The sequence below is a fragment of the Numenius arquata genome, chromosome 12 (genome assembly GCF_964106895.1).
Source record: "Numenius arquata chromosome 12, bNumArq3.hap1.1, whole genome shotgun sequence".
NCBI lineage: Eukaryota > Metazoa > Chordata > Aves > Charadriiformes > Scolopacidae > Numenius > Numenius arquata.
In genome coordinates, this window is record NC_133587.1 from 23,670,837 (window position 1) to 23,685,943 (window position 15,107).

The 15,107-nt window shown below is 43.7% G+C and overlaps 1 protein-coding gene across 2 annotated transcripts in view; it reads left to right on the top strand.

Moving 5' to 3' along the window:
• The first annotated feature begins 1,125 nt into the window (after nucleotides 1-1,125).
• The window catches only part of CACNB2 (calcium voltage-gated channel auxiliary subunit beta 2), a 268,026-nt gene continuing 254,044 nt past the window's right edge, over nucleotides 1,126-15,107 (top strand). For both annotated transcript variants that reach the window (XM_074157220.1, XM_074157221.1), the window contains exons 1-2: nucleotides 1,126-1,224; nucleotides 13,430-13,522. In XM_074157220.1, coding sequence (XP_074013321.1) covers nucleotides 1,126-1,224; nucleotides 13,430-13,522 — 192 coding nt within the window. The remainder of the gene's footprint in view (nucleotides 1,225-13,429; nucleotides 13,523-15,107) is intronic.

A 15,107-nucleotide genomic window follows, 5' to 3' on the forward strand; every position in this document is an offset into this window, starting at 1 on the left:
AAATGAGGTGACAAATCTCCCTCTACAAAGTCTTCTTTGACTACAAATACCAGGCCGTGTGGTCGGAGGGTTTAGTCTCTGTTGGGACAGTCTTAAAGTCGGGTGTTGTTTCCAAGAAAGGAATGACTGATCATCTCGGAGTTGGAGGGTGGTTTTCCCAACCAGGTTTTGAACAGGTGTTTCAAAAAACAGGTGTTTCAGGGCACCCCAGAACTCGACCGAAAGCGCGCTGCAATGGCTTGTATAAAACCAGACAGGGGGCTTCATCTCACCCGCCAGCTGGGAATTACTCGTCCCTGGTTGACACCTGCACGGGGATCTCCAAGGAGGACAGGAAGGCACCGTACCAAGAAGACGGACCTATAGAACCTTCCCTCCGGAAAGTGCAGGTCTGTTGGCTTAAAACCAATCACCCCGCAGGGCCGGGGCGGCTTTGAGCCACGCGATGCCACAGGCCGGGGCGCCCCCCGCCTCCCGGGCGCACCTGAGGCTGGCGGAGGGGCAACGGCGCCCCTTTCCCCGCGCTCCTGCCCCGACCGCCCCCGGGAAGGGCCGCTCCACCACCCGGGGAGCTGCCTGACGGGCTGGAAGCGTCCGTTCGCCGACAACTTAGCGACAGCAGCGAGCCCCTCCCGGCCGCGGCCCACCCTGCCCGCCGCACACCCCCCGCCAGACCCAGCGGCGGGGAAAAGCAGGGCCTGACACCCCCGCAGCCCCAACTTTTTACCTCGCGCCCCCCCCCCCCCCCCGCCACCGCAGCCGCGCAGCGGCGGGCAGGCCGCCGCCGCCCTCACCCTCCCCCCGCGCCCGCCGCCCAGTAGCTGCCGGGGGGGGGGATGCTGGTTGTCACTTTCCCTCTTCCCCCACGCACCGCCCCCTGCCCTCCCCCGGCAGCGGCGGTGCCCCGTCCCCCGGTGCCGCGCTGCGCGCTCCCCGCCGGCAGCAGGCAGGGCAGGGCCGCGCCGCCGCCCGCCTCAGCCCGCCCGCCTCAGCCCGCCGCCTCCCCCGGCGTGGCCGGGCGCTGAGGGGGGGGGGGCCCTGCCGCCTCGGGCTCGGCTCGGCTGGGCACGGCTCTACCCCGCCGAGGGGCTCGGCGCCCGGCCGCCCGCCCGCTCTCCTCCGCCAATGGTCCAGAGCGACATGTCCAAATCGCCTCCCAGCCCGGCGCAGGAGGTGCAGATGGAGCTGCTGGACAACCCCTTGCCCGCGGCGGCGGCGGCGCAGGTACCGCGGGGGCGGCAGGGCTGGGCCGGCGGCCTGGGGCTGCGGCGGGGAGCCGGGCGGGGGGCTCGGAGGGCTTCACCCTGAAGCAGCGGGGAGGGGCGGGGGGGCGCGGCGGGGCTGCCGGAGCTCCCCGTCCTTCAACTTCGGCTCCCCGCCGGCAGAAAAGTTTGGCGGCTCTCCTAAGGCGCCCGAACCCCCTGCCCTCCCCCCCGCCCTTACACCCAAATGCCGTTTAATTAACGCGCACAATGGGATGCTCTGTGCCACAGAAGCTGCGTAAGTGAAAGGAACCTTTCCGGCGGTTAGCTGGAGAGTGGATATAGAATGATACGTTGCTATTAAGGTGCTTTTCTGTGCGTGTATTTATTACTCGCAGGTTACGGCTGTTTTTCCCTGCTCCGGTAACCTGTTGTATCTGTAGCTGGTGCTTGATGCTGAAACCTTCCTCGGCCGTTCCACGGGCTGGCGGCAGCCTGTGGTGATGAGGGAAGGCGATTCGCCCTGGTTGTTGAGCAGGATTTTTGGGGAGGCTGAAGGTGTGGAGCGCGCTGTAGGTTTAAGCCGCTCAGTTGCCGTGTGGGAGCGGGCTGTACAGTCATCGCCCAAATTTTCCCAACTTGGTCCATGTGTGCTGCGGTCAGGCGGATGGATGAACAAGAGGGAGGTGGGGTATGGATGTCTGCACGCTTCGTAAAGGCTCTATATTTTGAAAGGTGTTTCCTGTTTAATATATGAATGTTGCATAATGTCTTTTGAGTTTGCAATAGTTGGCTACAAAGACTTACGGTGCTATTTTTAAACGCAGTAAAAGGGTGGTAAAAACTGATTGCGTGCGTTTTAAATTACAAACATGCTTGCTCTTGTTAGGACAGAGGTTTTTTTCCCTTTTGGGGTGGCAGTTTTTGTCGCTGCTGCCAAAGCAATCTCTGATGCTTTATTTTCTTCGAGAAGGTGGTCCAGCTTCATACAGAAGTGCTCGATTACAGGAGGAAAATGCTGTCGGTCTGTCAAAAGACTTGCTAATTGATCTTCACTTACTGGGGACTAGTGACAGCAGAACAAAATCCAGGCGCTGAAACAGAGACTAAGTTAAGCTAAAAAAGAAAAAGTGTCTCTTTGGATGTGAATTTGACTGCAGCCTCCAAGTGTAGAACAGACATTTCAGCAGGGCCATATGCTCTGCCAGCTTCTCCAGAAGCAGTGGCAAGGGAACTAATTTCTGACCTACAAACCCTCCCTTTTTATATCTTTTCAGCCCTAAGCACAGCATCGGCAACTGTCAAATCATATGGTGCCTCTCTGCTGTGGGCAAATGTCAAATACTGATCATAAAATTGATTTGCACCCCTCCTTTTAACTAGGCATAAAGAACCTCTGTTTAGAGAGGAAGGATAGTTTGCTAACACCGTGTTATCTATGTTTCGGGTAAAGTACTTGCATTGTGTTTTTTAGAACGGGTTTCTGAACACTCACAGCCAAAAAAAATCCGCTTTTTAAGATAATGTGGCTTTTTAGTTCAGGGAATATTTTTCAGTTTTCAGAACCAAAGCCATTAGGCAAAAAAAGAATCATATCTTCTCCACGTATACATATTCCACTCATACATAAACCTTTGGTGTAGAGGAAATAAGATTATGGAAGCAAAAGAGACCTTTGTCTGAATAATAATGGTAGTTAATTCCTTAGCATGCACTGCATTGAGAGGCAATTATTCTGATTTGAATTTTTTGCTCCATTAGCGTGATTTCCAAAAAATCAATATTGTAAGATCTTGCTGCGTTAGAACATAGGGTGAGAAGGAGAGGCTTAATGGGAACATGTGAATCATCAAGTAGATTGCCTACAGGTACTTCAGTTGTGCCCACCCCTATCTTTTTCACTAAGGTACTTGAGTATCAGTCCTAGAAACATTTCATGTCAAGTAACGCATCAGGAAAAAAAAACACCTACCCAACATTTGAGTTTATGGAGTGATATCACTCCTAAAAGTATTCTCTCTGAAGTGCTACTTCTGGAAATTATGCTTTAGTGAAATACAGTTGAAGAGCCTTTATAGAGTTGTAACGAGCATCAAAATTTCTCTTATGCAAGAATTTTACTTTTGCAAAGCTGAGGATTTCTTTTAACCTGGCTGTACATCATGGTCGATATCTTGGATCATGTCTGTCCGTCGATTTTTGGCCATACTTGTCACCACTTGGCAGAGGAGTGAATATAGTTAACAGCCTGATGTAATTACTCTTAAAAGGTAGTTAAATACGTGAAATATTCCTAGATGGCCTCTATTTCTTATTTTCATAATGCATTTTCCTAATGAAATCAACAAACAAAATCCCTTTAGGTGTTGATTGTGACAGTTACACTGTGCTCTCCCTGGGAAGTTCTTTGCAACGGGGACAAGATATTGCTGAGTTATTCTGTATGACCTAAAATTCTGTGGCTTTTGGGTCCATATCACTGTAAAAACGTAGTTCTAGGTACTCACTGTGATCTTAGTCCAGGAGGGGTTGTGATATAGTTTCAGATGTCCCATTTTATCCTGATGAATGAACATGCTAACAGTTACACTATGGAGTTATTCACAACCTCCAGGTATATGTCAGTGCAAAGTGGTAGTTGTAGGTGTGGTCCTTCTGTAATGGGATCAGCATTTGATTTTCTGAAGTGGTGAACAAGCAAACTCTGTTTAAATGCATCAGTGCGTGATGACCAGTATCAGTTTTTTAAAAAAATCCACTCCAGTACTCTTTACAATTCTGTATTTCAAGAACCTCTTAATTCTAGGAAGTTGAATTAGTAGAATATTGAATTGAATGATTTTAATTAACTCGGATGCTATGCTGATTTGTTTATATTGTAGCATAGCATCTTAATGCCTTTCACGGTAACTCTCGGCCCCTCTTCTTCTCTTTTCCTTCCCTCTCATGTCATTTTTTTCTGGTCCTACTTCAAAGTCCCTCAGTCCCCAGAAATCATTAGATTCAATTTCTATTGCTATTTTCTCATCATAAAGCTTCCTGTGTTGTGTCATAACAAATCAGATCAGTAAATTATATGAGATGTTTCAAAGAAAATATAATGAAACCTTGTATCAAGCAACTACAGAGCACCTTGTGGAGGGAGAAAGTCTCTTACCCTGGATGAATTCTCCCCTGTTCCGATTATTATTTTCCTCCTGTTCTTGCCATCTTATGTATCATCTGTCAGTGCAGGTCCCAACATCCAGACACATTTTAAATGAAGACAGTTCTCTTCTTGATTGTTTTCTTCAGCTGTTTCCCTTGCATTTAGATTTCCCCTGTGCCCTGATACTGGTATGTACTTCCCCCTTCCAAGTCTAAAAGCTCCATCACCTCAGGAGCACTTGGCTCCAGCTGGTTCTATTGCGTTGCTGAAGGTAAGCTGCAGGCATGGGCTTAGGGACAGGCTCGTTCAGTTCTCCTTCTGTATTGACTGACTGCAATTGATGTTAACATGAATTTTAGAGTAACGTGCACGTGTTGACTGTAGAATATCAGCTTAGTTATTTGGCCCTGGCCAAGGACTGTTGTCCTTCCTGGATCTCCAGCTATCTCCACAGCATAGCACCATCCCCTCACTGCCTGTCTCATGGTAATGAGGAATGGAAAGAACAGCCAGAGATTTATTCTCAGAAGATTAATCACACTGCCCTCTGCTGCTCTCTTTCAGCTGAGCTGATTTATCACAATTCATACCGTGTTTACCTATTCTTCAAATAAACATTTTGCAACAGCATATTTCCCGGTACTGGTTTGCAAGAATACTTTGTAAGCGATAAACAAACAAAATTTATATCGCTTTTTTTCTTACTTAAATAATAACAATAACCATTCATTGTAGAGGCATGGAAGGTTTTACTCTGCTGGCAGCATCCCTAGGAGCCAGATCCAATGTGGCAGCAGCTCAATGGAGTATATACAAATGAAGAAGAGATGAAATCAAACTCCATTCATTGGACTTTCTCGTGGTTCTCGGCAAGAGGTAGTATTTTCACTCCCGATGTGGTAACCTCCTTTCAGTGTTGTACTCCTTACTGACAAAAATAAGTTTTGATAGTCCTTCATTAAAGAAAGCCTTTCCAGTTTCAGCTGTTACTTTTGTGGTGGTTCTTCTCTGCACTTCAGGGTTTATTTTTCATTGCCCTGAACTCTATCAGTAATAGGTGATGTGTGCTCATCTCATCCAGAGACATTTATCTGCCACTTGAGTATTACACTTCATCAGCATATATGGTCTGTAATCATTGTATTTTACATTTTCCTAGAGTGTAAAATCCCTCTGAAACAATTCAGCAGTTTTAGTCTGAACTTACTTGAGTATCTTGTAACCGTCTTCTGGTTCTGTCTTGCTTTGTCTCAAGGTTTATAATTACAAACTGTTACAGATGAAAAGATCCTGTACTCTTCCAAGGCTGACTTATCTGGAGTCTGAATTACTTTTCTTCTGCTTCTTTTACTCAGATCTTTTCTGTGCTGTGATAAAAGAGATTCAAAATAACACAAAGCAACCAAAATCAGCCTTCCTGCCCTCTACATCTCTTCCTGCCCATAGTCTCTGTCGGCAGGGCACCAGACCTTTAGCAGAGGGAAGCTTCCCCATAGCTGGCTGTTGCTCCCTTCAAATATCTTTCTGTCATAGAGTCAGATTCTCTTTTTCTGTTTGCTTGTGTACAAGGAAATGAAATGTACAACAGAAATCCAATCTTAAAGGGCTGCAGGAGGCACGGTGGGGTTTGGGCAGGAGCTTCAACACCTACTGCTGTTGGGTGCTCCTGTTTTGCGCAGTTGCAGGCAGACATCTTCATCACCGGCGTTACGGGGAGGTGTACAGCAGATTTGCACCGAGGTGGGTTCCCAGGCCGTTGGGGAGGAGGAGAGCGGGCCAAGTCCCCTACTTCTTGTCTGGCGAGTGGAAACTGCCAGGTGACCTGGTCTGAGGCCAGGGCGAGAGCACCGGGGTATGGTTTAGAAGTGTAGGAACTGGTGAGAATTGGGCTATTTCTAGCTGCAGTACTGTCAAGGCTTTATCGCAGGCCAACAGAAGAGAGCAACAAAGATTTAACCCTGTTACAGATTTCTCAGCAGAAATGTTTTTTCTTTTTCTATGGGGGAAAATGGAGCATGTGTCAAATACAGATTTGGATAATTTGGATTATGTATGCAAGTTTGGATAGATAAATTATTTGTGGGGTTTTTGTCTTTGTTTTGGATGGGTTTTTTTTTTTTGTGTGTGTGTGTAGGTGGAAGATTTTATAAAAGGACTGTGAAATGGAGTTAGCAGACTCATCATTGTAGCTTGTGTGAACTTGATGACTGTTTATGAAGATCCTCACTTTGATAGGATTCCTGAAGGGAAGTCTTGTCTTTTCCAAATTGTGTCCTGGTAGTAAATGGTGTTTGTTTGAAGAAATCCAGGTTGTGAGACCTAACCTTGGGCTTGTTCTCTGCTATGGGGACATGATTCAGTGCTCCTCAGTCAGCTTCTTCACTGAAGGTATGTCACAGGGCTGAGAGCCTGTCAACAGGGCTGCACTGGCACTGATTGTATAGGGTGACCTGAACCCCTGGTCCTGAGACATCAGCAAGCTTGGATATATTGCTGTGTCCAGTATTGCCCCGTTGCCCCCATTCCCATCGTGGAATGGAGCTGTGGAGCGCTGGGAAGCTTGTCATCAAGGTCCACATATGTCTTCCAGCCCTTGGCTGTGCTGTCAGAAGGCTGACCATCCCTCAGTTACGAGATTAGTGTGATTTGTGGTGTAAAGATCAGAAATACTCATATCTCTTTCTGTAGCTGGTCCCTTATTTCCAAAGATGCTCAGTTTGTGTTGTTTGAGTGCAGGTGTGGGGGTTTACAGTTACACAGCCCATGCTGGAGGCTACACCACCCAGTAGGGTATCGTTTCTGAGTGGTGGCAAGCCTGGGAATTGACCAGAGAGGGCTCAGGTGGGCTGACCAACAGGAACATTCTGTTGCCTTGTTGTAAGGAATTGATTAAAGTGGCAATTATTTGTTTTTCTAAGTGGTGGATGGAGCTGGATGTTTGTGTTCTGTGCTGTACTGGCATGCTGTTCTTTGCCTGGGACAAAAACACCCTTTGAAGTTTTTGCATGGGAGGGAAAAATGCTTAGTGCACTCTTCTTCATTTCTGACCTTCCTAGCTATTCTCTAACCCTTCAGGGGGTCGCTCATGTCCTTTTACTTTTGGGTGTTTTTTTGATCTTTGTAATCGATCATTTGTTTATATGAGATGGTGAAGCCTCATTCCGGCTCTCAATTTTTATTTCCTGTTTTTGTTATCTCCAGTTTCTTTCTTGAGTCGTTATTTCTGTTTTGAGAGCTTCCTCCACATCAGTGCCTAAGTCTTCTTCTGCACCTTTCCTTTATTCTTTGAATGAGACCAGTAGGACGGTTTTTAGGAGTTTGTTTGCCACTAACCATGATATCAGTCTCGGTGACTGGTGCTACTTTAACCATTATAATTAATAAAGGTTCAGACATAACCCTGTGTATACTGCTTTTCTCTGCTTTGATGTAAAATACCATTGGAGTGGTTACTGGTGAAGGGCATTGTAAGACTTTTACTGAAGATCAGTGCCCTGGTTGTAGTTAGTTGATTATTTATAACGTCATATATTCCCTCTTCCAGATGATAGTATTTTGCCTACAGGGATAAGCCAGCCCTTCTGCTTGTCGTGTGTTAGAGGATTAAATCTTACGGGTGCATGCTTTTTATATGTTGAGGCAAAACGTCATTAAAATTAAAGGGTTTTACTGAGCAACGTTGATCTCATCTGTTTGCAATAATGTGTAATTGTATATGATACTGTTAATTATCAGGAAACGGCTGCGTATGCCTCTCATGCTTCATATGATTCTCATATTTTATTTCATAGGCTGAATAACAGTTGCACAATGTACTTTCACGTCAGAGTTGGAAAGCAGAGTTTTTCTTTGCTTTATTAAGACTTTGTTGATGAAATATTTTTTGAGAGATTACTTTGGTAGGGCTTTCTTTGGGTTTTTTTTAAGGTTTCGCATTGTTTGCCGGGTATTTTAAGAAGCTGTAGAACACAAGTGCGTGTGTTGTGTTTCTCGTCTCTGGCAACTCAGCCAATTTTCAAAGAACTTCACACATCTGACTAATAAACCAAGCTACAGTTTTGATCTTGTAAACACTTACATGTATACATAACTTTATTTGTGTTAGATGTTCTGCTGAAATCCAGTGAGAATCCAGTTCCTGTCAGCAAACTTTTTATATAAACAGGCTTGTTTGCGGTGCCAGAGTCGGTTTTATTAAAATTACCTGGGGCAAATGAAGGTACACCAGAGGCAGCTGGTTATACTGGGTTTTGAGATTGTTACCATTGGGCACTGCATACTGGGGTGCAGAGACTTTTGGTCCCCTGTGGTGGTTCTGTTAGGTCGAGCTGCCATCTAGGTTGAGAGAGACTGCCCCGTGTTGCTGCTTTTACTGGCCAATGTCCGCACATTGTGATTCAGCCCTTTATTTTTAGCTACCTAATTGCAGCCAACTGCTGCACAGAACACAGATAAGGCAGCTAGTTTTAATATGAAAATCACAGTAACATATTGAATTCATTGTGAAAAAAATTTCTTTTTTGTTTTCCAGAACTGAAAGTAACTGATAGATTTTTATTTTTTTTGTACAAAGGTCTTGTTCTCGCATTAAGCTCTTAAGGAAAAAATACACTCAAAGAAGCAAAACATAATGAATACGACAGGATGAGTATTCATAATTCTTCACATGACAGAGATATATAATTGTTTTTTAAAAGTATGTAACAATCTGTTTTGCTTATGGAAGACATCTCATTTTTAGAAGAAAGTTTCAGGCATTTCATTTTTAGAAGAAAGTTTCAGGCATTTCTGACTGTGGGAATAAACTTGAAAGGCCTGGAAGACAAATGCAATCCCAGATTAGCATCCTTTAAAATAATGAGAAGAGTCATCAAATCCCACTTTTCCCACATGCCAAAATTGTCCCCCTTTTGCTCTGATTCAGAGTTGGTCTGTGTGCAGAAGCAGCTGTAAAACCGACTTCTCCTACTCTGTGTAGCCTTGGCCTGCCATCATGTCAACTGAGTTTTTTGTGTTTAAAGTTAGTATTTAGCTTGTGCTCCTGAATAGTTTTCATTTATATAATACTAGAACAAAAATGCGCATGCTGCTATACACCAAAAAAAACCCAAAACAAAAAAAAAACAAACACCAAACCCTGAAAAATCAAGGTAAGTTTCAGTTTGAGCCGGATTTGCCGTGTGATATTGCCCAAAATCAATGCTTTTAGGTGTTGCTATGCAGGTAGAGAAGTATGCGTTTCATCTGTGCTTGTAATGTGTTTTTATTCTGCTCTTGTTTGTTTTATCCTCATCACTCCAGACACAGCCCCTCTTCTGCCTTGGTAGTACTCTTTTGTGTTACAAAACTGAACACTATGATTCTGTGAATAAAATAAAAATTGTAGAAACTGGCTACAAATACAAAACTATGACTGTGAAAGAGAATATGTGTACATTTTTTCTAGTATATCCTTGGGGATTACAAAATACTATGCTGTACATTATTTATGAAATTGCCTAGATAGTGTGGTCTTTATGTAGATGCTTTATATTCTTGAGCTGCTATGTGAATGTTCTGATTTCTTTATTTTTTTATAAGTATATTTCCATATTCTCCCACAAAAAATGGAGAAAAGAGCGTCAGAATGTTGGCAGGGAACTACAGTCAGTTACCTCAGTAAGAACTATTTTTAAGAGTTAAATTTGATGTAAAGATGTTGTTTTATTTGAAGACTACTGATGCCAAAGAAACTCTTCATGTATTTTATGTCCCATAATATAATATAATATGTGGAATATTATATTATAACAGGTGGAAAAAGATGGCTCTTGTAGAACTGCCTATTCTAACAGCACCTGGAAAATGTTTTGAATAATTTGCTGGTAACAGCGGTTCTGATCTATTTTTCATTCTTCTAGGTCTATCAGACCTTTCTATTGTCAAAAAGTTCTTCTATTATCAAAGTTCCATTTTAGAAATACAACCAGATAAAGTCATTCCTCATTCAATTTTCATTTTACATTTTGTGACAGTTACAGTTCTAGACTCGTCAGAAAGTCATATTTTCTTCCCCATAATATGTAGCGCAGTGATATGTAGAGCACAGTTCTGCTCTAACCAACGTGTGTAGTATCAGTTCATGTGCCTTTCAGAAACTTATTACGTGGCTTTTTCACAGTTTTGTAAAAATCTTCATATGAATTTGGCAAAATACCTTTCCCATAAATCTGTATTTTTGGGGAAAATAATTGCTTTTCTTGTAACTTGTTAGTTCAGTGACATAACAGATATTAAATTATCTTTGCTAAGAGTCGGCCTCAGGCTGAGGGATCTATTGTTACTTGAGTCGTTCTTTCTAAAAGACTGGTATAATACTAGATTTCAACCGGTGGTCTGAACTTCCCTGGAGACAACACTAACCAGTCCACAAACACCCCGAGATTGTTCTTGTGCATCTCGTGGTGGCAAGTTACCTGGGTTTGTCAATTTGACAAATTATCTGAAGTTAGTAGTGGTTATCTGCTGTCTTTCTCAATTACTCTTAGACGGCAAAATATTCGATCGTATTTACCGTAAGTGTTACTGCTAAGGGCTGCAGCTCAGATGTTGAAGTCGTGATCTCAAAAATCTGGCAGTATGAGATTTTTAAGCATGCCTCTGAGCCAGTGCTGGAGCCCACCCTTCCCTACCATGAGAACCGATAGGATGAAGCCCCAGAGTTCAGCATGGGGCTCTGAAGGTTGCCCGAGCCTGGAGAAGGACACACTTTATGCACCCAAGCAGATTTTTCCACCAGGGTTTGCTGTGTCAGGGCCAGGCTGTCAGGAGTGCTGTGTTGTGACACATGCAATTGTACACAATTCTTGTACTAGAAAGAGTGTGACCAGCAGAAGTAGGGAGGTGATTGTCCCCCTGTACTCAGCACTGGTGAGGCCACACCTGGAGTATTGTGTCCAGTTTTGGGCACCTCAATACAAGAGAGATATCGAGGTGCTGGAGTGGGTGCAGAGGAGGGCAACGAAGCTGGTGAAGGGCCTGGAGAATAAATCTTATGAAGAGTGATTGAAGGAGCTGGGGCTGGTTAGTTTGAGGAAGAGGAGGCTGAGGGGAGACCTCATCATTCTCTACAACTACTTGAAAGGACACTGTAGAGAGGTTGGTGCTGGTTTCTTCGCACAGGTAATTAATGACAGAACGAGAGGGAATGGCTTCAAGCTCCAACAGGGTAGGTTTAGACTGAACATTAGGAAGAAATTCTTCACGGTAAGAGTGGTCGGGCATTGGAACAGGCTGCCCAGGGAGCTGGTTGAGTCACCATCCCTGAATGTGCTTAAGAGTCGTTTAGATGTGGTGTTGGGGGATACAGTGTAGGGGAGAACTTTGTAGAGTGGGGTTGATGGTTGGACTCGATGATCCCAAGGGTCTTTTCCAACCTGAATGATTCTATGATTCTATGCACAGCCACCTTCTCCAGTAAGCCGATCATAATTTTCTCATCGTGCTCAAACCCAGGATCGACAACAGTTTAGGGCCAAAAACGATAGCAGGATGCAGATGCATGGACTTGGAATTCTAGGAAATAATAGTGGATAAATCATATAATCTATTAGTGTAATGTTTTGAGATACCAGCACACTAGTACTTTCTTATCAAGAGGGCTGGTGTGGTGTTTTTTTTTTTTTTTCTGTATATTTTAAGGAGAACAATGATATTTCTGTAAGGGAATTTTTATTCTTGGGAGAAGGATTGTGAGATAGTATGGAGGAGGATATGAAATTACTCTCTGAAAATTTAGCATGTAGGTGATGGAGGCTGGTGTTTGGTTTTGTGTTGGTTTTTTGTTTTTTTTTTTTCCCTGAGTTATTGTAGAACTCGAAAGTTCAGTGCTGAATGCAAAATGAGAGCTAAGATTGGGAATAGGCCAAGGCAGACCTTGAAAGAGAAGACAAAGACCCTGTTTATTTCAGGGAACTGTGGGAGGTATTTAAAGACAGGATACGTGATCCAGAGAGATGGATTAGTAAAATGACCTTTACAGCAGCAGGATGAGTGAGGAAAAAAATTGCGTTTATCAACGTCTGGGAAAATAATGTTTGAAGTAGTCAAGACATAATTTTGATGTAAGTTTAGATGAATTTAAGCAATGCGACTACATAGGAAGGGCTGTTTCTGAATGTAGTCGTGCGGAGCAAATCTGAGATTTTGCTATACCTGGGGGAGATGCCCTGGGAAGGGTTTGAGGTGGTGTCACAGCACGATTTACAGTCACCACAAAAATAAGTCATTGCAAATTGCATAGTTTTAAACTCTTTCATGTTTTGTGAAATTTTTAAAATTATGTTTATCGATGGTCCGTATTCATCGCACAGAACAAACAGCTTTTGGGGGGAGGGGGGTTGAGCCATTTGCTGTGTTTCTAAACCACGGTTTAATAATCTTTTCTTCAGTGAACTATTGCTTTCTCCTGATGTCTTTTTGTTTTCCTGATAGATAGAAATGATACCTTGCTTTTTAGTTGTACGTTATCCCATTTCCAGTTACATGTTTAGTCCTTTTTTTATTGTTATACTGCTTTCACTTACGTCAACTCTTTTAAAAAAAAAAATTATGATGAGTTCTTCCTCAGATGTAAGATTATATCTGAATCAACACGTTGTTGGTTACTTCTTGCTGTCTAGTGTTCCCTCAGCTGCCTTGGCTCATAGCTGTGATGTACTGGGGTCTGCTCTGCAATCTGCTTTCCTAGCTTGTTTATTTAAACTAGCTGCAAAACAAACCGTACTTTCCAGTCATTGTGACTTGCGTGAATAATACTACAACTACACAAGTCTATAAATGCTTCTCCAAACCTGAATGTGGAAAAAAAAACACCCCAAAACATTCAGGGCTCAATTGGCCAAGCCTAGTTGTGTTGGTGAGCACTTGCACACGTAACTAACATCAGTTACTTACCAAATATATGCTTATTAATTGGCACGAAGCCGATCATCTGAGTCCCTGCTAGCTTAGGAGACATTGGTGATGCTTGCACCGAAAGCTTTTTGTGCAACACAAACTAGTGCTGTTCTTCTAATAATATTTTTTCTTTTTTTTACAGTCTTATGGTAAAGGGGCAAGAAGAAAAAACCGATTTAAAGGATCAGATGGGAGTACATCTTCTGACACTACCTCTAACAGTTTCGTACGCCAGGTATGTGCTTTTCAGCTTTTAAAAGACTGGAGGACTTGCTGATGTTAATGTTCAAGTAATTTTTGGGGAGGGTGAATTGTCAAATCAAAGAGTGATACTGTAGCCTGAGAAACAGCAAAAGTCTCTGCTGGCACAATGAAAAATATTTGGTTGCTATTGTTTTGATCTTGGCAGAAAAATATTTTTTCATTTCTTACTCGTTTCCACGTATAGTAGTTTGCATTAGTTTTCTCACTATAATGCCATCAAGTGATTAAAGCTGGAGGAGGAGGTGGAGTCTGATGAAGTGCCTACAGTGGCAACATTTGGGAGAAAGCATCAAAACCCTATTTTGGGTTTTACCTGCTTAAAATAGTGCTCTGTGAGGCAGTATTAACTCAGATGTTTTCCTCCCACATCCCAGTGTGGCATGGGTTGGAGGGGAAATCCCTGGCAGCATTTGTCCCCATCGCACTGATGCTGGAAAGCCAGTAGAGGATGGAGCGGTGCAGTAGGCTCCCATGACCTGTGCCCACGTCTCTCTCAAAGGGAGAGACTGAAGTGGATCCCAGACCTATGTGAGTGCTTGGAGAACAGTTCAATCTGGCCAACAGAGGCAACAAAAAATGCAGAGAAGGATATCCTGAGCCCGGTGTGGTCTTTGGCTGCAGAACGGTGCTACTGAAGCTGTGCTTTTGTGGAAGGAGAGTGTGTTTTGATGTGCTTCTGGTTGACAACAACCTGGAGAGCATGAAGGGTGCCCAGAGCGTAACATTGACTGCTGATTTAAGTCATGGTTTTGCAAATGCAGACTTTGCCATCTTTTTTGGAGAGGTTCTGCAATTTGGGAGGTTTGATTGCAGAGCTTTTATAGTTTTGCCGTAAGCAGGCACCAGACCTCCTTCTTTGCCTTGCTTGTCTTCCACATTCCTCCATCTCAAAACATTTAATGGCTCCGTTGCTGTTGCATTGGTTGTATCAGTACACACCTTCTGTACTGACACAAGTACACATCTTTGCAAAATTCTTCTGCTTTGTCCCGCTGTGGTTATGTTAGCAGGTTTTGTGATAGGCTGTGGATTTGATAAGGTCAGACCCTTATTACATTTCATTGAACATAGGTGTGAAATATTAATTGATCATGGGAGTTTTTCAGTGCCAGTAAACAATATGAAGGTGGAAACCCTAGATCAAGATATTTTTGGTTTGTGATATTTTGTCCTGTTTAAATATACTCTGAAAAAAGCAGTCCAAGTAGTGTTTGGGAGCTGCAACAGGATCTCCCAGTTCCGAGGAATCTTTGTAAGGAAATCTGTGTTGCTGTTTTCCTTAGCTCCTTGTAGATGTTGAGTTCAGTCTGGAACATTTTTAGCAGAGTATGAGTGTTTATTTTACGCCAACTGCACACAGTTCTTTGCCTTTCTTGTTTACCTAAATGAAGCCTGAAGTTGGTCTCAAGTATCTCTTCTTGCTGTCACGAGGGGGAGCAGGGCAAAGAGGATGTAACACAAGGAGGTGGATCATCAAACTACATGTCGATGATGGGATGGACTCCTGCAGTCAGTGGAGAGCTGGTGTGCTCTATAGACTGTGGGGTATGATTTAC